Source organism: Neoarius graeffei, chromosome 13 (assembly GCF_027579695.1).
Source record: "Neoarius graeffei isolate fNeoGra1 chromosome 13, fNeoGra1.pri, whole genome shotgun sequence".
NCBI lineage: Eukaryota > Metazoa > Chordata > Actinopteri > Siluriformes > Ariidae > Neoarius > Neoarius graeffei.
In genome coordinates this window covers 80,013,863-80,036,062 of record NC_083581.1, presented here as the reverse complement: position 1 = coordinate 80,036,062, position 22,200 = coordinate 80,013,863, and the positions used below count along the sequence as shown (strand labels likewise).

Here is a 22,200-nt window from a genome sequence, read left to right as displayed (position 1 = left end):
AAACAGTGCACTCAGAGAATTTGGTTTTATTTTTTCCTCAACTACCTCTAACAGGGTATTAAAAATCTCAACCCAATAATTATATAGAGATGGACAATGCCAGAACATATGTATAAGGTTTGCAGGAGATTGCTACACCTATCACAAGTTGGAATTACACCATCATAAATTTTAGCCAGTTGAGCCTTAGTGTAATAGGTACGGTGTACAACTTTACACTGAATAAGACTCTGTCTAGTGCAAATAGAAGATTTATGTACCCGTCTGAAAATCTCTGTCCAGACTTCCTCTGATATCTCCACCCCCAGGTCCTCCTCCCAGAGTGACTTTATTAAGCCTAGGGGCTCTGAACATAAAAGATTAATTTGATTATAGATATGAGGGAGAGCCTTTAAGAGTAGGAATTGGCGTCAGGAAGCCATCCAAAGCAGAGTCAGAGGGTAAATTAGGAAAGCTAGGGAATGTGCCCTGAACAAAACTGTGGACTTGTAAATATCTAAAGAAGTGCTGCTTAGGAAGTGAGAATTTAACTAAAAGTTGCTGAAAAGAAGCAAAAACATTATCAATATACAGGTCTTTGAAGTTATGAATACCAAGATTCGTCGACCTTAAGAAAACACTGTCTATGAGGGAAGCAGGAAAAGCATGGTTAGCCACTAGTGGTGCATAAATATAGTATGTCTGTAGACCAAAGTGGCGCTTAAACTGGACCCAAATCCTAAGTGAGGCCTTAACAATCACATTCTTGGTGTAGGGAAAAGTGGAGGAGTGGATAGGGGAGTGCACTAGGGCTTTTAAAGTCACTGGTTTTGCTGAACTTGCCTCCATAACCAGCCATGCTGGGGGAGGATCAAAAGCCTCATATTGAAGCCAGTGCTTAAGAATCCTGATATTGGTGGCCCAATAATAGAACCTAAAATTTGGCAGGGCCAGCCCTCCCAGTGGCTTCGGCCTTTGCAAATATTGTTTGCGCAGCCTAGGAACCTTCTGGTTCCAGATAAATTCAGAGATCAGGCTATCTAGTTTACGGAAAAAAGACTGAGGGAGGAAGAGTGGTACGCACTGGAACAGGTAGGAGAGTCTTGGGAGTGCATTCATTTTAACAGAGTTGACACGTGCAATCAAAGATATTAAGCAGAGACCATCGTTCAAAGTCTTTCTGGATTCGGGTCAATAGGGGGGCAAAGTTAGCTTTGTAGAGGTCTTCAAATTTGTGCATAACATGAATACCAAGATATACAAAACTATGTTGAGCAACTTTAAAGGGAAAGTTTTCCAGGGGATACTTCTTAGCAGTGGGGTTAATGGGAAATATCTCGCTTTTGTTTAAATTTAATTTATATCCAGAAATTTGACCAAATGAATGAAGAGTGGCAAGAGGAACTGAGACAGGCAGGTTGGAAACATATAAAAGTAGGTCATCTGCATAAAGGGAAACTCTCAGCTGAATATCATTTCTGAATATGCCTGTAATAAGGTGGTTGGACCGAAAGGCTATCGAGAGAGGTTCAATAGCAATTGCGAATAATAGAGGGCTCAAAGGGCAACCCTGTCTAGTAGAGCGATATAGGCGAAAATATTCTGATTGGATATTATTTGTCCTGATTGAGGCTTGTGGGGCTGAATAAAGCAACTTAATCCATGAAATAAAACTATTCTTAAAACCAGATTTCTCCAAGACATAGAACAGGTAATCCTACTCAACTCTGTCAAATGCCTTTTCGGCGTCTGATGATATCACAGCTTCGTGGGTGTCAGAAGAGGAGACATTGTAAAGTACATTGAACAAACGTCTAAAGTTAGAGAAGGAGTGCCTATTTCGAATGAACCCTGTTTGGTCCAAGGAAATGATGGAAGGGAGGATGGATTCCAGATGTAATGCTAATAGTTTGGATAACAATTTAAAATCAACATTCAATAAACTTATTGGATGATAAGAGGTGCAGGCTAACAGGTCCTTGCCTTTTTTTTAGGAGAAGGGAAATGGAGGCTTGATTGAGAGTTTGGGGAAGGCGGCCGGATTCAAATGATTCATTGAACATATCCAATAACAAAGGGGCAAGCTTGTGCCAGAACTTTTTGAAAAATTTGGAAGGAAAGCCATCTGGCCCAGGACTTTTCCCATTTTGCAGAGATGATGCAGCTGTATTAAGTCCAGTGATAATAATTGGCATCTCTAACTCTTCCGCAGCTGGTTGATCGAGTGAGGGAATGTCCAAATTTTCAAAGAAACTGTCAAAATCAGGAGTGGTATCTTGATCAGATGAATAGAGAGACATATAAAATTCCTTAAACACATTATTAATTTCCATGGGTTCAGTGGTGATACGCGAATTAGTCTGAATTTGAGGGATATGGTGAGATGTAGATGCCTGATGTAATTGGTGTGCTAACAATTTACTAGCCTTATCTCCATGCTCATAGAACTGGGACCTCGTTTGTAGGAGAAGTTCAGTGGTACGGTGTGTCATTAGGGCATCGAATTCTGACTGTAGACAGAGGCACTCTTTATATAGCTCTGGAGTTTTGTAAGTAGTGTACAACCTGTCGAGTTCAGATGTGCGTTGCGTCAACTTAGTTAATTTCTCCCTCCTGAGTTTCTTCTCATATCCTGCGTAGGAGATTATCTCCCCCCGATGTATGCCTTTAAGGCCTCCCAAAGTACTGAGTCAGAAACATCGGGTGTTTTATTCAAGCTCACAAAGAAGTAAATTTGTTGTGAGACAAAGTTAACAAAATCCTCATTTAAAAGAAGGTGCCATGACGCACACGTATTAAAGCTCTTAATGCAAATATCCATAGAAATTGGGGCATGATTGGAAATAACAATAGCATCATATTTACAATTAGATACCGATGAGAGAAATCTATTATCAACCAAAAAATAGTCAATGCAGGTGAAAGTGTGATGGACATGAGAGAAAAATTAATATTCCCTCTTAGAAGGGTTACAAAAGCGCCAGACGTCGGTGACAGCAAATTCCTCCATAAAGGACTGGATTACTTTAACCGATTTCGATGGAGCGCAAGCTCTGAGGGAGGAACGGTCCAGCTGAGGGTCAAGCCAGCAATTAAAGTCTCCACCTAGCATTAAGTGGTGTGAGGACCAATCAGGGAGAGTTAGAAAAAGGCGTTTAAAGAAAGCATCATCGTCAAAATTGGGAGCATGAATATTAGCCAAGACCACCCAGGTGTTATGAATCTGACCAGCAACTATAACAAATCTACCATTAGTGTCAGAGATGGTACTTGAATGCACAAAGGGAACAGATTTATGTAACAAGATAGCTGCACCCCTAGATTTGCCTTGAAATGAGGAATGGTAAGCCTGACCTACCCATCCCCTCCTCAGTTTAGAGTGGTCTGAGACCTTGAAGTGAGTCTCTTGCAAAAAAATTACATGGGCCCCAAGATGGTAAAGATGGTGCAGTATCTTACTTTGTTTTATGGGATTATTGAGCCCTTTGCAGTTAAAACTCGTGAATCTAATGTCACACCCACTGGATGATGTTGTTACATTAGATGGGATCATGGCTAGGTAACAATAGTATTATGTAATAGTGATGATCTGAAGCAAAACTGAAAGCAAAAATTTGACTGATGTAAAACAAAAAGAAAGAAAGAAAAACAGAAACAAACATAACACACACATACCTTTCCCTTCCCACCCACACGAACTTTAGCAGAAGCATCCCCCCCAAACGAGATGCGTGCAAAATAACCCCTTAAGCAACCAATCTGTCACACCTCTTATAGTTCTGAAGAAAACCTATACCAAACACCTAATGAACTACAACTACTCAGGCGTTGGAAATGTGACATGAAGTTATGTCAATGAAATTACACTGTAATAAATGTACTAAGAATTAAGCCGGGTAGCTAAAGCTGACTATTAAATCGATACATAAAACAATCTTATCGAACGATAATGTGAAAAAAAGAGACAAACAAGCAAAAAAAAAACCTTGCAGCATCTCACAATCAATTGTGATAAATCAAAAGGGCATCTACGGTGCTACAGTTTTTACCTGAGGTATTCCTGTATTCCAATCAAATAGCCACCATAAGCCAAGTTAGGGAGAATCGAGAAAGCAAGGAGTAAACAAGAAAGCAAAATCCATGTCACCTCAGAACTGTAGCTCACTGAACACATTAAGAAACCAAGGCAACCCTGGTGAGGGGCAAATGTAGTCCTCAAGGCCAGCAGCAATGACAGCAAAACAGCAAGTTAACATGTCAGCTAAATAGTGTCTGGGGTGACTCCCTTTTTAATATTCTTTTCAATGAAGTTCAGTGCCAATGTCGGATCCTCAAACCTGTGGGTCTGTCCACTGGGCAGAGTGATGCGTAGCATTGCCGGGTAAAGAAGACCAAACCTGACGTTCAGGCAGGAATGGAGCTCCTTTTTTACTGCAGCAAAAGCAGCCCACTTTTTAGCCACCACCGGGGTGAAGTCGGGGAAGATCGAGATCCTCCTGCCCATGTTGGAAAGAGGGGAAGCTTCTCCGGCTCGGCGCAGAATTTGGTTCCGGGCTTGAAACAGGCTCACCCGAATAATGAATGGACGAGGGGGCTCACCATCCTTAGGTTTGGCGCGTAGAGTGCGATGAGCCCGGTCCAGCATAGGTTTATTGTCAAGACCGAGTATGTCTTGTAGGAGCTGGGCCGTAAACTCGATGGGACGAGGACCTTCTGTACCCTCAGGCAGGCCCACTAGGTGAACATTATTCTACCTTGAACGACTCTCCAGTTCCTCGCACTTCTTTGACAGGGAGTCAACAGTGGTGGTTAGCTTGCTAACATTAGCTTGGAGGCCGGATAGCTCTCTGTCGTTAGCATTCGCCGAGCACTCGAGGTCCACGATTGCTTTGCCATATGAAGCGAGTCTGTTCTCAAAGGGCTCCAAAGCCGCCACAACCTCTCTTTTAACTGCTGCCGAGATGGTGGTTTCAAACTTACTGAGGATGTCCGAGCACATTTCATCCATCATCTCCCTCATGTTCAACAACAAGGTGGCATTAGCATCTGGCTGATCTGGGGATTGTGGTTGAGGTGATAGCCGGGACTTGCTGCAGCCTGCTTTAGTAGCGTCACCTCTCCCATGGCTTGCCATCATAGAGTGCCCACAAGCAAAAAAAGTTTACATAAAGTGAAAGGCTGCAATAATAAAGCTTAATGCCGGCAAAACAAATAATAAGTGTAATAAAAAAGTGTAAAAAAAGTCACATTCCAGAGGAGCCTGTGTGAAACACATCCTACATCTACCTCACTCCCACAATGCCCCAACCTGTTGTTGATTCTAAGATCCCTGTTCTTGGCTGCAGGAGTGGAACCCAATGTGTTCTTCTGTCTGCTGTTCCATGCTGAGATGTTTTTCTGCTCACCACGGTTGTAAAGAGTGATTATATGAGTTACTATATCCTTCCTGGCAAAAAAGCTCGAACCAATCTGTCCATTTCCCTCTGACCCTCTCTTATCAACAAGGCGTTTGTTTCCACCCACAGAACTGTCGCTCACTCACTCAGTGTTTTTGTTTTCTGCACCATTCTGTGTAAACTCTAGAGACTGTTGTGTGTGAAAACCGCAGGAGATCAGCAGCTTCTGAAATACTCAAACCAGTCCATCTGGATCAAACCAACACCCATACCACAGTGAGAGAAAGTCTCACTTTGAGATCACAATTTTTCCCATTCCAATGTTTGAAATGAGGTTTTTGACAAAACTTAGAATCAGAGTGTGGTGCCAGAGAATAGGTGCTGGTGCATATGATGGCTTGGACATGTCTTCAAAATGGACCAGAACCGTTATAGCAAAGACTACTCTAAGATGGACACCACCTGGAAAATGTAAACCAGGTCGGCTCAAAACAAAGTGGCAGTGAACCGTGATGACCGAGCTGAAAAAGATGGATCTGACATGGGATGAGGCCCAACACATAGCCCAGGACAGGTCCAGATGGAGGTAGATCGTTGATGACTTCTGCCCCTCAAGGGATGATGAGGGCTAAGGTAAACTAAGCTGTTTTTGCCACCAATGTTGGTGAACCACAGTGAAGAGCCTCTGTTTCAGCCAATCACCAATGGTGGGTCGTAACGTGCTACATTTAACACAGTACATTTCCATAATTTCTTGTGAAGTGTACTCTTACCCCTTTAACATATTTGTCCACATTCCCTCTGGCACATTCTTAACTCATTTTAATCAGTGCACATTGTGCATTTAGTTCAAATGCATCTGACATGATTTTGTTCACCGATCAAAAGCTGCATCATCCAGCTTGAGAGAATGGAGTGCTATGGAGGTAGCTAACAGTTTCAATCATTACTGTTTAATATTAAAATCTTGCTTAACTTTGCGATGATACAGTACATCAGTAATAACAGTGAACATGAATACATTTTATACTTTAGCGGTGATTGTAGGTAGGAATACTTTTACTTGAATACACTTTTCAGCTACTCTACCCACCTCTGCCAATCACATTTACATAAATTATTTAGCTAAAAGGAAGATGATCGGATCCTAGATTAGCTATAGGGCTAGAGACGTTAGCTTCCAAAGGGGGAGTGGTAATGTGAAGCACCATTACGCAACAAAACACAATCACTTCAAACTGATATCTCATTTATACAGTGACGCCTGAGACACCAGTGGTGCTGAACCTCTTCTGCTCTTCAGACTCCCTGATCCATCCTCATGCCCTACTTCTGGCTGGAGTTTCAGCACATTATATGGACAGTCGAAAGTCGCACTTGGAAGATGCTCTGGACTCTTACAGTTTTACTATGATGGCTGAGGACTACAGTCACCACGGTAACTTTAGGACTGCAGTTGTCATGAACAGTTTTACACTCAAGTCTTCATCAATGAACAGTTGATAACTTCAACAAAACAGACTTCCTGTTAAACTATAATGAATTTCCTGGTTACACAGTTGCACTTTGTGACTCTATAGGACACAGTTGTAGAAGTGAGTTATTTATAATCGTGTTATCTGTTATCACCCAGATGAGGATGGGTTCCCTTTAGAGTCTGGTTCCTCTCAAAGTTTCTTTCTCATGTTGTCTCAGGGAGTTTTCCTTCCCACCGTTGCCACAGGCTTCATCATCAGGGATAAATAAATTTATTTGGGATAAAATTAGCTTATATGTTTAAAGTCTTTAATTTTCTGTAAAGCTGCTTTGTGACAATGTCTACTGTTAAAATCACTATATAAACAAAGTTGACTTGTAAGTTGATGATTAAAGGTTAAACGTTAAAAGTGCATCACTTTTGTCATCATTCACTCAAGTAAGGAATTTTATATTGTTGGAATGTCACAACTTTTACTAAATGTTAACAAATGAACAAATGCAAGTAAACTGTTTATTACTGAAATAAATTTTATTACAGATTTCAGTCCAGTTGAGAGAAATACAAAAGTAGAAACATTAAAATGTTGTTGATTTTTTTTTTAAAGTCACTACTTACTACTACACTGCTATATACAGAAGTACAGTAGTACTACTAGAACGTAGCTTGGAGCAACATGACAATCCTCAGATTTAAAAACACACTCAGAAGTAAAGGTACTGCTCGGGTACTTTTAGTTCTTCAGTTCAGTTCAGTTCAGTTCAGTTTAAGTTTATTGTACAATGTAAGGTACAATGTAAATGTGTCCTTATTTAAGGTTTCAGTAATGTACCAAAAATTTAGAATTTTTTAATGTTTGGATCCTGAAATGCACGTTTTCTTTTCTTTTCTTTTCTTTCTTTTTTTAGAGTGTACCACTGAAATAAATTTCCTTTGATGACTTTCATTTTTACAACATTTATGAGATAAAATCCATTCGATCAACCTGCACTTTGTAATCAGTTTGGACAATTGAGCAAAAATTATAATGAGTATCAAATTCACTACAAATACTCAGTATTTATTATTCAGGTGAATTCCCACTTCAAAGGGATTTGATTTTTATCCTCTCATCGCTACAGTTAGGTTTGGGTGAATTTCTGTGTGTTGCTCTGAAGCCCCCGGAGGGTTCTTTCGTTAAACTGGTACGTGAGTTTGCGCTTCACTTTACAGATCTCTCCGGTACGTGAGTAGTTACGCAGAGCACGTGCCATCTTCTGGTACGTCATGGTTTTGCGGTTGCCCTTGCGCTTGCCCCACATCTCAGCGAGTTTCTCTTTGTTCTGCGATGAGAACTGGAACGTACCGTTGGCTGATTGAACCCACCAGATGCAGCTGCGCATGTGTGGCGTCTGCAGCATCTCATACAGGAACTGGAACAGACGCTCCTTCCTTTTACCTGCTGAAACACACACACACACACAAAGATGTTCGTATCTCACCTGGAGAGTCATTTCATTTCAATCGCTTTGTTTTTTTTGGGGAAAAATCACATTTATTTCACATGGGGTTATATGAGTCATTGACAGAAAAGTAACATCAACATGATTTACACACGGCATTTAGACACTTCATATTTTCCACATGATTCATTTATTTCCACATATGATTTTTCCAAATGATTCATTTTTCATATATGATTCAGTGATTTGTTTCTTGATTCATTTATTTACGCACATGATTTTGCATTCGATTAATTTATTCCCAGATGTATTTTTCCCATGATTTTGTTTTTCCACGTGTGATTTTTCAGATGATTCTGTTATTTTCTAACAATTCAGTTATTTTTTACATTATTCATTTATTTCCACAGGCGGCACGGTGGTGTAGTGGTTAGCGCTGTCACCTCACAGCAAGAAGGTCCGGGTTCAAGCCCCGGGGCCGGCGAGGGCCTTTCTGTGCGGAGTTTGCATGTTCTCCCCGTGTCCGCGTGGGTTTCCTCCGGGTGCTCCGGTTTCCCCCACAGTCCAAAGACATGCAGGTTAGGTTAACTGGTGACTCTAAATTGAGCGTAGGTGTGAATGTGAGTGTGAATGGTTGTCTGTGTCTATGTGTCAGCCCTGTGATGACCTGGCGACTTGTCCAGGGTGAACCCCGCCTTTCGCCTGTAGTCAGCTGGGATAGGATCCAGCTCGCCTGTGACCCTGTAGAACAGGATAAAGCGGCTACAGATAATGAGATGAGACAATTCACTTATTTTCACATGAATTTTTCTGGCACAGGATTAATTTATTTTCTCATGTTAATTCACACACAGAACATGTGGTTTAGTTTATTAAATTAAAACTAAATTCATATTTTAACTGACCACAAGTGTAAGAGAACCTGTCCTGGAACAATACGTACAGTGTAAATGTTTTTCTCGACCAGTTAGCATGTGAATCCTGTCAGAGTAATAAGAACTCGCTGCTGTGTGAAAGTTTGTGTCCATTTCTCGTTTTTTATTCAGTGAGGTGTGAGGAGACTGACCTGAGAAAGCGGCGGTGTGTGAGTGTGAGGGCGGAGACGGAGGGAACTCCTGATACCCCGAACTGGAGGAGTGTGAATCTGTGTCGCTGCAGGGAGTGGGATCAAACTGGCACTGTCCTCCCTAAATCACACACACACACACACGGAACCATAGAATTAAAAACTCAACCACAAAAACACACAAGGCTTTGATGATGCATATGGAATCTGAGTCACACTTTTGGAAGTGTTCCATATACACCAGTTAGAGTGTAGTGTGTGTGTACTGTGATGAGTGTGTGTGTGTGTGTGTGTGTACATACCCACTCAGAATAACTCGGTAGATTCATCCACACCTGCTGTTGTTGCCTTTGCTGTTCACAGCATATGTTTTCTGTGGCCACTCTTCCTCCATACTGCCACTCGTACGCAAATCGACCCGACCAGCTGTTTTCTGCACAATTGTTTTTTTTTTTAAGTTAGTGTGTGTTTTGAAACCACAAGCAAGCACTCATCATTATAGTAACTAACTTAATACCAATTATGAGCTTGCTGGAAACATCCAAGCTAACCACATTCTATCCACATTCACTGGTTATGAGCAATCATGTTCTCTGATTGGTTACTCTATGACTAGGATATCAGCTCATATACCGTGAGTAGAGATAAACAAAATGGCAGAGTGTATCAAGTCAGATATCTCACTGTGGCAGCGTGGCCGAGCGTCAGTCTGTGAATGGAGGGCGGAGTCAGGGAAGGTGAGTGGTCATATCGCTACACCTGTTGTCAATTAACGTGTGTTTGTGTGTCTCCTCCAGTGACCGTGCCCTATGAAAGGAGAGTGAGAGGGGGAGGTCGGTGCCGAGGGCTTGATAGTAGCCTGTGTGTGTGTGTGTGAGAAAGAGTTTGAGTTGTGTGCTGAAAAGCAACAATAAAGAAAATAATTAAGATGCAAACAGCTGCCTGCTGTGCTTTTGTGCTCCACCCACATCAGGGTCTCTCTACAGTGGTGCCATGACCCAAATGAGTGCAGAAGGGAACAGCCCCATGGAGTCCACTCTGTTCAAGGACCTGATCCATGCCCTCACCACAGCCCAGCAGAACCAGCACCAAGCGCTGGTTGCCCTCTGAAAGGAGCAAGAACAACGGTTTGAAGCCTTGGTGCTGGCCCAACAGGAAGATCGCCAAGTGTTCCGGCACCTGCTCACGTCAGCGGGTTCCATGACTGCCACCGGAGCGGACCCTCCCCACCTCACCCTAACAAAGATGGGTCCACATGATGATCCAGGAGCCTTCCTCACGCTCTTCGAGCAAGCAGCGGAGGCGTGGGGTTAGCCAGTCGACCAGCGTGCAGCGCACCTCCTCCCCCTACTGACGGGTGAGGCGCAGCTGGCCGCGCTGCAGCTCCCCACCGACAACCTGCTCGTGTACGCGGACCTCCGATGAGCCATCCTCCAGTGTGTCGGCCGCTCCCCAGAGCAACAAAGGCAGCTCTTCTGCTCACTGTGCCTGGAGGAGGTCGGCCGACCATTTGCATTCGGGCAACAACTCCGGGATGCCTGCCGGTGGTGGCTGAGGGCAGACGACCACAACGCCGAGGGAGTGATCAACCTGGTGACACTGGAGCAATTCATCGCGCGACTTCTGGAAGGAACGGCAGAGTAGGTCCAGTGTCATCTCCCAACGTCGCTGGACCAAACTATCGAGCTGGCAGAGGACCACATGGCAGCAGTTCTGATGGCAGGAAGGCGTGTCTCCTCTTCTCCTCTCTCTTCTCTGTCTCCCTCTCCCTCTGCTTCCTGTCCTCGCTCCATTCCCCCACCGCAGAGGTGGGGGCTGGCTCCCCCCCAGCCTGCCCGGTGCACCTGTGGTGTCCTCCCATTTTCCCCTTCCTTGTCTGTGTCTCCTCTCCCCCAAGTGACTGATGTCCATAACACCGGTGCAGAGGGAGAGCCTGGGCCGGTGTGCTGGCGCTGCAGGGAGCCGGGACATCTCCAACATCAGTGCTCTGCGATGGAGGTGGGCATGGTGGTCCGGGTCATTAGATCAGTCAGCATGGGGATATCACTTTATTTTAGTTCTGGTGGACTATGCAACGCGATACCCAGAAGCAGTGCCTCTCCGCAATATCTCAGCATGCAGTATTACAGAAGCACTCTTCTGCTTTATCTCCCGGGTCGGGATTCCGAAGGAAATCCTGACAGACCAAGGTACTACATTCATGTCATGCACACTGTGCGAGCTGTATGGGTTACTGGGAATTAAGCCTATCTGCACCAGCGTCTATCACCCACAAACTGATGGCTTAGTGGAACGTTTTAATCGAACTCTCAAAAATATAATTTGGAAGTTCATAAGCGAAGATGCACATAATTGGGATAAGTGGCCCAAGCCCCTGTTATTTGCAGTACGAGAGGTCCCACAAGCCTCCACAGGTTTTTCACCATTTGAATTATTATATGGGCGTAAGCCGCGTGGCATTTTGGACATGTTACGTGAAAATTGGGAGGAGGGACCTTCACCTAGTAAGAACGAAATTCAATACATTCTCGACCTGTGTGCCAAACTCCACACACTCACACACATAACCCAGGAGAATTTGCAGCAGGTGCAAGAACATCAAGTCCAACTGTACAACAGGGGCACGTGCCTTAGGAAGTTCACACCGGGAGACAAAGTACTCGTATTACTGCCCAAGTCAAGCTCTAAATTGATTGCCAAGTGGCAAGGGCCCTTCAAGGTCACATGGCAAGTTGGGGACGTTGACTATGAGGTGAGGCAAACAGACAGGGGTGGGGCATTGCAACTTCACCACCTCAATCTATTAAAACGTTGGAATGAGGAGGTCCCCGTGGCGTTGGTGTCAGTAATCCCAGAGAAGGTGGAGCTGGGGTTCAAAAAAGAAAATTGACATCGCCCACCACTCCGGTCCCCTGTGGAGACCACCTCTCCCTGGCCCAACTCACAGAGGTAGCCCAGTTGCAGAAAGAATTTTCCGATGTGTTTTCGCCCCTGCCCAGTCGCACCCACCTCATAGAACATCACATTGAGATGCCCCGGGGATGGTAGCACGCAGCCGCCCTTACCGCCTGCCCAAACACAAAAAAAAGGTAGTCCGGGATGAACTCGAGGCTATGCTTGAAATGGGCATAATCGAGGAGTCCCACAGTGACTGGAGCAGCCCAGTGGTCCTGGTCCCCAAGACCAATGGGTCGGTCCGGTTCTGTGTGGACTATAGGAAAGTCAATGCGGTGTCTAAATTTGACACATACCCAATGCCTTGCATTGATGAGCTGCTCAATCAATTAGACACTGCTTGTTTTTATTCGACACTGGATTTAATGAAGGGATATTGGCAGATCCCCTCGACTCCTCTGTCCCAAGAGAAAATGGCCTTTTCCACACTGTTTGGCTTACACTGATTCATCACACTTCCTTTTGGGTTGTTTGGGGCGCCAGCTACGCTCCAGCGGCTTATGGACAGGGTCCTCCACCCCCACACCACCTATGCAGCCGTGTATCTCGACGATATTATCATCTACATCAATGACTGGCTGTGGCACCTTGAACACCTTAGGGCCATCCTAAAGTCGCTGAGGCAGGCGGGTCTCACAGCTAACCCAAAGAAGTGTGCAATTGGATGGGTGGAAGTATGGTATCTGGGTTTCCACTTAGGCAATGGGCAGGTGCGTCCCCAAATTAATAAGACAGCAGCGATTGTGGCCTGCCCGAGGCCCAAGACCAAAAAGAGGGTGAGACAGTTCCTGGGGCTGGCTGGTTACTATCGTAGGTTCATACCTAATTATTTGGACGTCAACAGCCCGCTGACTGATCTCACTAAAAAGGAAGCACCAGATCTGGTCCAAGATATCAAGTGGGTGGTCCTCACCCTCCGGTACTACCTACTGGGATGCCCTTTCACCCTCTGTTTGGACCACGCACCCCTCCAGTGGCTCCACCACATGAAGGATGCCAACGCACGGATCACCCATTGGTATCTTGCCCTCCAGCCATTTAAATTCGAGGTGGTCCACAGGCCAGGGCGCAGATGGTGGTGGCAGTCTTCCTGTCCCATCAAGGGGGTGGGGGAGTCTGCTGCAGGCCAGACGGCTCCCCAGCCTGAGTCGGGCGGTGGGGGTATGTGGCAGTGGGGGTGTGGCTGAGCGTCAGTCTGTGAATGGAGGGCGGAGTCAGGGAAGGTGAGTGTGCCCCACCTGTTCTTTATTTACTGCCCCGCCTATTTTCTTAATTGCCAATTTTACCTGGTCATGTGTCCTATTACTTTGGGTATTTATACTACCCCATTTTGTGTCTCTTGTTACTGAGTCTTTGTGCTGTTCATGACTAGTCCCCTTTGTTCTGTGTACCTTGCCTGGCTACTTGTGGTTTTGGAACTCTACTCTCTTAGGACATTTGGACTGTTTTTGTTTACTTAGACCCTTGCCGTTTTTTGTATCTTCTGAGCATTTGGATTTTTGCTTTCTTTGCCTTGGTTTTGGACTTTTGAACTTTTGGATGTTTTTCTTGTATCTCCTGTGTGTTTTGTATTTTTCTTTTGTGGATTTTTGCTTTTTCACAAACTTTGGATTTTCTGGACTTCTGGGCTTTGGCGAATAAACTGTTTGAACTCTAACTTTCGTCTCACTCCTCTACACTTGAGTCATTCCCCTGGTGGCCTAGTGGGGGTTTGCTGGGTTACTACACCAGCGACCTGGGTTTGATTCCCAGCCCAACCTAACAAAGGGCTTGATAATAGCCTGTGTGAGAGAGTTTGAGTTGTGTGCTGAAAAGCAACAATAAAGAAAATACTTGACACAAACAGCCACCTGCCATGCTTCTGTGCTCCACCCACATAAGCATCTCTCTACACTCACTTTATCAAGTATTTAAAAGTAACAGAAATAGCTAAAATAATATTGTTTTGTTTTTTTCCCCTTATATCTCCTGTTCCACACTCCAGTTCAGTCGGGGGCAGTAATACACCTTTAAGTTGGTTTGCTAACTGACAAAAAAAACCCTGAAGAAAAACAAAATGGTGGAGCATGTTACTGAGCCAACCGAGGATGAAATAAAAACTCTACTCAAAAACAAACCCCCAAAAATTACAAAAAAGCAACAAAATATGGAATGAAAGTATCTGATGGTAAGAAATTATCTTGGGCGACATGGTGGTGTAGTGGTTATCACTTTCACCTCACAGCAAGAAGGTCCGGGTTCAAGCCCCGTGGCCGGCGAGGGCCTTTCTGTGCGGAGTTTGCATGTTCTCCCCGTGTCCGCGTGGGTTTCCTCCGGGTGCTCTGGTTTCCCCCACAGTCCAAAGACATGCAGGTTAGGTTAACTGGTGACTCTAAATTGAGCGTAGGTGTGAATGTGAGTGTGAATGGTTGTCTGTGTCTGTGTCAGCCCTGTGATGACCTGGCGACTTGTCCAGGGTGAACCCCGCCTTTCACCCGTAGTCAGCTGGGATAGGCTCCAGCTTGCCTGCGACCCTGTATGACAGGATAAAGCGGCTACAGATAATGAGATGTTTCAAGAATTATCGCATTTTTCACAAATTGCTCCTGTCATTTTGCCGGTTTGTTTACATTCTAAGCGGAAATGATTTTGTCAGATATTTTACCCATCCATTATCTGTAGCTGCTTATCCTGTTGTACAGTGTCACAGGCGAGCTGGAGCCTATCCCAGCTGACTATGGGTGAGAGGCGGGGTTCATCCTGGACAAGTCGCCAGATCATCACAGGGCGACACACAGAGAAACACAACCATTCACACTCACATTCACACCTACGCTCAATTTAGAGTCACCAGTTAACCTAACCTGCATGTCTTTGGACTGTGGGGGAAACCGGAGCACCCGGAGGAAACCCATGCAGACATGGGGAGAACATGCAAACTCCACACAGAAAGGCCCTCGCCGGCCACGGGGCTCGAACCCGGACCTTCTTGCTGTGAGGTGACAGCGCTAACCACTACACCACCGTGCCGCCCAACTGTATTGTATTATATTATATTGACATGAGTGTTTTAGTGTGAAATACACCACTGGTATTTTTGATCCGAGCTCCATCCAGGATGTGGAGAATCAAAACCACGACATAAATCTCTATCTGTCACTTGTGAGGAAATCGGTGAATTGTTTTGATAAATTTGGGGACTTTTTGTTTGTGAATGTGTCGATATAATAAAAAGAAAATTACATGTTGGCTTGAAGATATGAAGTTTATCTTCTCGTGTTGAAAAACTCACATTTTCATACGAAATACATCACAGATCTGAGTGACATATTTAAATAATATTGTCTGGCTTTTTTCGTGGTCTATCAGATATATTCCATTCAGTGAGCATGATACTGAACGAGTCGAAGACGAGTAGCTGAATGGAATATATCTGATAGACCACCAAAAAAGCCATTATTATTATTATTATTATTATTATTATTATTATACATACACATTCCTTTCGGGTGTTCAACGTGTCTTTCTCTTTCAAAATTCTCTCAAAATCTTCTGTATGTAATGAAGCAAACCTGGCGGCCATGTTTGTTTACAAATTGTCACAGTCACTCGCTAGTGCGGAAGTTTTACATCTCTGATGTGTGACATCATGTTGCCTTGACAGTCATGCAATATCGTAAACCATATTCAATGCTTATTCTCCATTGGGTAGAGTGATGTAATACACATAGGATAAGCGATATGCTAACAATATTGCATGCTATCAAACCAAATGAATGAAACCCGCTAGAAGGGAATAGAACACGTTTTTATTCCATTGAGAAAGTGTCCTGTATGGATAATAATTCCGAATATTTCACTCTGATGACATCACTCCCAGTGTTTTCCCACTGACTAGATGTGTGTTGGCAAAATGGTGATCCGGTTCAACATTAAAATTATTTTGATTAACTTGCATATTTTTTGTGGATGTGTCCATATAATATAAAGAACATTACACGGTGGGGTGAAGATATGAAGTTTATCCTCTCATACTGAAAAGATATATTACTCATTCACCATTCAAAGATAAACTTCATATCTTGGTGTGACTGTGTAATATCCTCTATATATTGTAGCATATCGGATTCAGTGGTATGTTCTAATATTGAATCATTATCATATGGAATCCTGAGGTTTACATCTCTAATCTCTACCTTCTTCAGGACTTTATATTTTGTTCTCTCTCACTAACCGGCTATAAGTCGTTCCTCTGCCCGGGTCTGGCTGTTTTGTCTGGTCTGTTCCTTCAGATACTCATCTATCACATCCAGGTCCATTCCTCCATCTGATGGATTGTGAGGATGAAGTTCCTGCAAATAGTTTATCTATGGGACAAACAACCACATGATAATACTTTATAGAGATAAATTAATTATAATAAAATTATCAAAATTTAATATTTTCAGTTATAAACAAATATCGAGTAAATATTGATGTATGTAATAAATAACTCATTGGGATTGAGGTTCCTAAATGTATCACAGCTCCAAAGACGGTAAAGCGAGCTTCACATTAAACACTCTCTCACTCTCTCTCCTTGTCTCTGATTACTGTAATCATGTTTGATGAATTTATGTGTTTGTAGTTGCATTGCATGTCTGCGTTCTGTAATCAAGAGAAATCAACCACATTAATTAAACCCGGTTATCAAAAGAGTGTGTAACAGAACAGGTTGGAAGCGAGGACATGAGAAAGCATTTCTGTTGAAAAGTGAAACATCTTCACAGGACGTATTTGCATCTGTACACACACAACAGCCTTCATTTGCATTACAGAAAAAAAATTCAGAAATCTTTAACTAGAGCCAGCCTCCAGGCTAAACACACACACTCTCTCTCTCTCTCTCTCTCTCTCTCTCTGTGTGTGTGTGTGTGTGTGTGTGTGTGTGTGTAATTTGCTTTGTAAATACTGAGTGTGTATATAGTCTTTGGTCAATGTGATATTATATTCAGCGATGTTTCATTGGAAAACTGCACAGAGAATGAAGGATACAGGTATATCTATATCTATATGAGATGCTTTTAATCTCATTGTACATAGTGACAATAAAGGCATTCTATTCTCTTCTCTTCTATTCTATATATCTGTAGGATGTGTGTATACAGCGTTGATGTGAAGATAAAACAAAAGGTATGGAATGATGAGTGAATAAGGAGGAATATTAAAGAAAAATATTCCACTAAAGAACTAAATCTGTGGTCAAAGCAATTTTAAGAGAAATCTACTATTTGTTGTGGCTTTATGTGCTGCCTTTTTCCAGGTCGATGCAGAATAATAAAAAGACAAATATTTCTCAACTAATTTTATTTGTTAAAATATTTGTCCTTAAATTTTGGAGAAACAGGATTTGAAAAGTCTACACACTCCTGTCAAAATGATATATTTTTATATTATTCTCTCCACATTCACTGGATATGAGCAATCATGCGCTTTGATTGGCTACTCTACTACTAGGATATCAGCTCATATACCATGAGTAGAGAAAAACAAAATGGCGGAGCGTGTTGCTGAATCAATCGAAGATGAAATAAAAACTCTACTTGAAAACAAAACCCCCCAAAATACAAAAAAAAAGCACAACAAAATATAGGATAAAAGCATTCGGTGGTGAGAATGTATCTTTTTAAATTTTTCGATAATTATTATTATTGCATTTTTCATAAATTGCTACTGTCATTTTGCTGGTTTGTTTACATTCTAAGCGGAAATGATTTTGTCAGATGTTTTGTATAAAGTTTTTATTTATCAAATTTGCCAAAAATAAAAATACTCTGTTTCTCAAAATGCAGTGAATGTGGATAGAATAAAACAGTTATTCCACTCAATCTCATCGTACACAGATTATAGACAACTCGGTGCTATGCGCCTTGTCACCTATCAGCTCATGTATGACTTGATTTCGTGGAATAACTGTTAATTATTCCACCTTTAATGGGATATAGCAACCAGGAAACATCAAGTGAAAAAAATTAGCAATAACTTGGTTGCATCAGTATTCACACCCATTTATAATGCGACATGTGACTATTCAGAATTAACCAATCACATTCAAACTCATGGTCAAAAGTAATCATCATCATTCCAGCCTTGAATTAATTGATTTTGAAACAAAGCTTAGCTGCTTCTGTAGGATTTTCTTGACATCTTCTAGGTTTTTTTTTTCCTGAAGCCTAGATGTCATGGTCCAACAAGAACTTACAAAGCATATACAGGATCTTACTGTTGAAAAACATCAATCAGAACAGGGGCACAAAAGAATTTCCAAAGCATTAGATGAAGCATGGAACATTCTGAAGTCCTTTATCAAGAACAGGCTGTCCCTCAAAAAAAAAAGATGAAAGGACAAGAAGAAAGCTTATCAGCAAAGCTGCTAGGAGACCTCCTGGAAGCTTCAGGAATATCTGGCAAGTACTGATCACTCCTTGCACATGACAACAATCTCTCGTATTGCTCTTCACATGACTGGGCTATGGAGTGGGGTGGTTAGATGGAAGCCCTTTTACACAAAACAAAAAATAATCCAAGCCCTAAATCACCCCAAACCATGCAGCAAAATATGTTATGTTCTGATGAGACCAAGGTAGAGCCTTTAGGGCATAATGCTAAAAGATATATTTGACGGGGTGGCACGGTGGTATAGTGGTTCACACTGTCGCCTCACAGCAAGAAGGTTCTAGGTTTGAGCCCAGCAGCTGGCAAGGGCCTTTCTGTGCGGAGTTTGCATGTTCTCCCCGTGTCCGCGTGGGTTTCCTCCGGGTGCTCCGGTTTCCCCCACAGTCCAAAGACATGCAGGTTAGGTTAACTGGTGACTCTAAATTGAGCGTAGGTGTGAATGTGAGTGTGAATGGTTGTCTGTGTCTATGTGTCAGCCCTGTGATGACCTGGCGACTTGTCCAGGGTGAACCCCGCCTTTCGCCCGTAGTCAGATGGGATAGGCTTGTAGGTACAGTCCCTTTAAGAAACTACATTTCCCATCAGCCAACTTCCGTGTTGACCTACGTCACACCTGGGCGGGATCACCAACGTCACATCCTCCATGAAGGCATAAGTAACAGAACAACGCTTCCGTCTCTCTCTCTCTCGTCTTGGATGTCAAGCCATCTGGACACAAAGTGATACCCTGCACCAGCAAACCAGATAAAGATGTCTTTTCCTCAAGAATCAGAGTTTTGCACTTTTCTTTCACCTTTGGCCACGGTAGATTCTGGAATCGCGCGATTTTAAACTCAGATTGAGCTACAGCCGGTTTTGTTTGTCTATTATCAGTAACGTTACGTATGACTGCAGCCCAAGCAATTAATTAAAGTTTAGAAATGACAGGATCCTTCTAATTAAAAAGCTGTGCACATTGTCTGATCAGAGACTCTCTTTTCATCACGAGCGACCACACGTCAGACCAAGAAATCCTCTGCTTTCCACGGAAGCAACTCACGTGCCTTCACAATGGTGAGACTCCAAAAGTCTCCGAACATCTTCTCATAATCTCGCGTAGAGATGAGATACTGAAGTAAGACTGGCATTTGGGCAAAACCTAGTCTTAGGAATTAGCTTTATTGAAGTAGTGTGAATTTAAACTCAGGAACGGTTTAATTGTTTACACTGTAGACACGCAGCGTGTCGAATGGATGATTGTTCTAATTTGTTAATCTCTCAATTGTTTAATAGATAGGCTGTGTATGCTTCTCTATTCCTTACTAACATCCTCAATTTCCTTATTACACATTTTGACCTCATCAAGATTTCAGTGGATTCAGTACTGTTATAAGCTAATGAAATTAGCCTATGGCTAATTCTTTTGTCCCATTAGCACCAAGGGCTAAGGGTATTGTCTCAAGGGAACACGTGGCGGTCCTCCTCCACACTCACATACACACCTTTTGTCTTAACTCCACAAGGTAGGATCCTTGGGCCTTAGCTAGCCACATATGGCTAATTCTTTTGTCTAATTAGCAACCAAAGCTAACTCTTGTTTTACTTAGAAACACATGGTCACCAGGCCTCTCACACACAAACACATGCTAGCAAGCCTTCCTTTGCCTTAGCTAGCAACACAAAGCTAATTCTTTTGTCTTAGCAACCAAAGCTAACTCCCTTGTTTTACTTAGAAACATGTGGTCAACTCCCCCCCACACACACACCTAGCCAGCATTCAAAGCTAACTCCTTTGTTGTAGGCCAGAAGGCTTTACACACACACTACATGTTTCATGTTTAATTTCCTTTTAATACACACACAAACACACATATACATACCTCACTGTTTGCTGAAGATTTCAACTGTTATTATTCATTTTTATCTTTGTTATAATAAATTCCATTATTATTGAAACTGTGTGTGTTTATTTGCTTTTCCAATATTTTTGAAATGACTCAATCTCAAAGGATTCCAAGGTGCATATAGGTTGTGTAATATGGTAAGTGATCATAATAATTTGGAATATACCATAATTTAGCTGTTTGATAATTTATTATTAAGCATCAAAATTAAAGGTATTATTAATGAGACTGATTTAATGAGATTGATCACTCAATTACCAACTGCACCTACAGGCTCCAGCTCGCCTGCAACCCTGTAGGACAGGATAAGTGGCTACAGATAATGGATGGATGGATGGATGGATATATTTGATGCAAAAGAAAAAAAGAGCTTAAAGAACACCTGAAGCATGGTGTTGGCAGCATCATACTATACGGCTGCTTCTTTTCATCTGAGCTTGGGGCCCTTGTCAAGAAAGAGCAAATCATGGATATCTATTTTGGCACAAAACTTCCAGGTCAGAAAAATTCAGCCTTCCAGCACAATAACGACCCAAAGCACAAATCCAAGTCAACAAAGTAACCACTTCAGAAGAAGAAGATCAATGTTTTGGAATGGTCCAATCAGAGTTCAGGTCTAAATCCTATCACAAACCTGTGGAATGACTTAAAGAGAGCTGTGCACAGGAGATCCCATCATAATCTGATACATCTGGAGCATTTTTCAAGGAAGGGTGGAATAAAATTGCTAAATCTCAATGTGTTCAGTTGGTAGACTCTAACCAAAAACCACTGAGGGCTGTCTTACAAGCAAAAGGGTCTTGGTTTTTATCTTGGTTTTTATTCATTTCTTTATTTTACATCACAAAAACCTGCATTTTAACAGGGGTGTGCAGACTTTTTAATATCCCCTGTTGATCCCCTGAAATAGCCCAGCTTTCTACCACTAAAGGATATGAGAAGAACACGATGAAATACAGAAGGCATGGGCATGTGAAAGCCCTGCGGTAATGACACTGAAGCACAGTTGGACAGCGTCAGATGACTGTTATATTTAAATGATAGTGAGTCACAGTGACTGACAGCAAAAGCAGGAAATGGTGCACGTCTCAAACTACCACTGAATAATCCCAAATAATTTGATGCAAAGCAAAACCAAACAAACAAACCACATTAACAACAAAATGCTTGTTGCAAACAAAAATATCTGGAATATTGTTACTTTAACATTTACTCTGAGATTTCTCATGATCAGATAAATATTTAAAATCTATAAATCTTGAGAATATTAAAGATTGTTTGAATTTGTTCACCACTTTGGACAAAATTAGTTGTTTTTAAAAGTCCTGTACAAACAAAGTTGACTTGATGTTTGTTTCAGATTGAAATAATGATAAAAATGAGACTCACCGGTTCGAGGCTAGCCAACATGTTGTATACTGTGAAATGCCCCCCTGAAACACACACACACACAGTTTGTGATTATATCTTGGTGAGATTGTTCTGCTGATATGTGTATTACTGTAGGTAGCTAATTCTGTGCTTTCACTAGGGTTGGGATTAGATTTAGGGTTGGGTTTAGTGTTAAAATTGGGTTTAGGGTTGGGAT

At 42.5% G+C, this 22,200-nt stretch overlaps 1 protein-coding gene across 1 annotated transcript in view; it reads right to left on the bottom strand.

Moving 5' to 3' along the window:
* Positions 1-7,446: 7,446 nt before the first annotated feature.
* LOC132896310 (transcription factor Spi-C) overlaps positions 7,447-22,200 on the bottom strand; it is a 20,102-nt gene continuing 5,348 nt past the window's right edge. The window contains exons 2-6 of the mRNA XM_060937047.1: positions 22,002-22,045; positions 16,529-16,661; positions 9,663-9,793; positions 9,361-9,481; positions 7,447-8,290 (exon numbers count right to left, since the gene is read on the bottom strand). Coding sequence (XP_060793030.1) covers positions 7,974-8,290; positions 9,361-9,481; positions 9,663-9,793; positions 16,529-16,661; positions 22,002-22,022 — 723 coding nt within the window. The 5' untranslated portion in view covers positions 22,023-22,045 and the 3' untranslated portion in view covers positions 7,447-7,973. The remainder of the gene's footprint in view (positions 8,291-9,360; positions 9,482-9,662; positions 9,794-16,528; positions 16,662-22,001; positions 22,046-22,200) is intronic.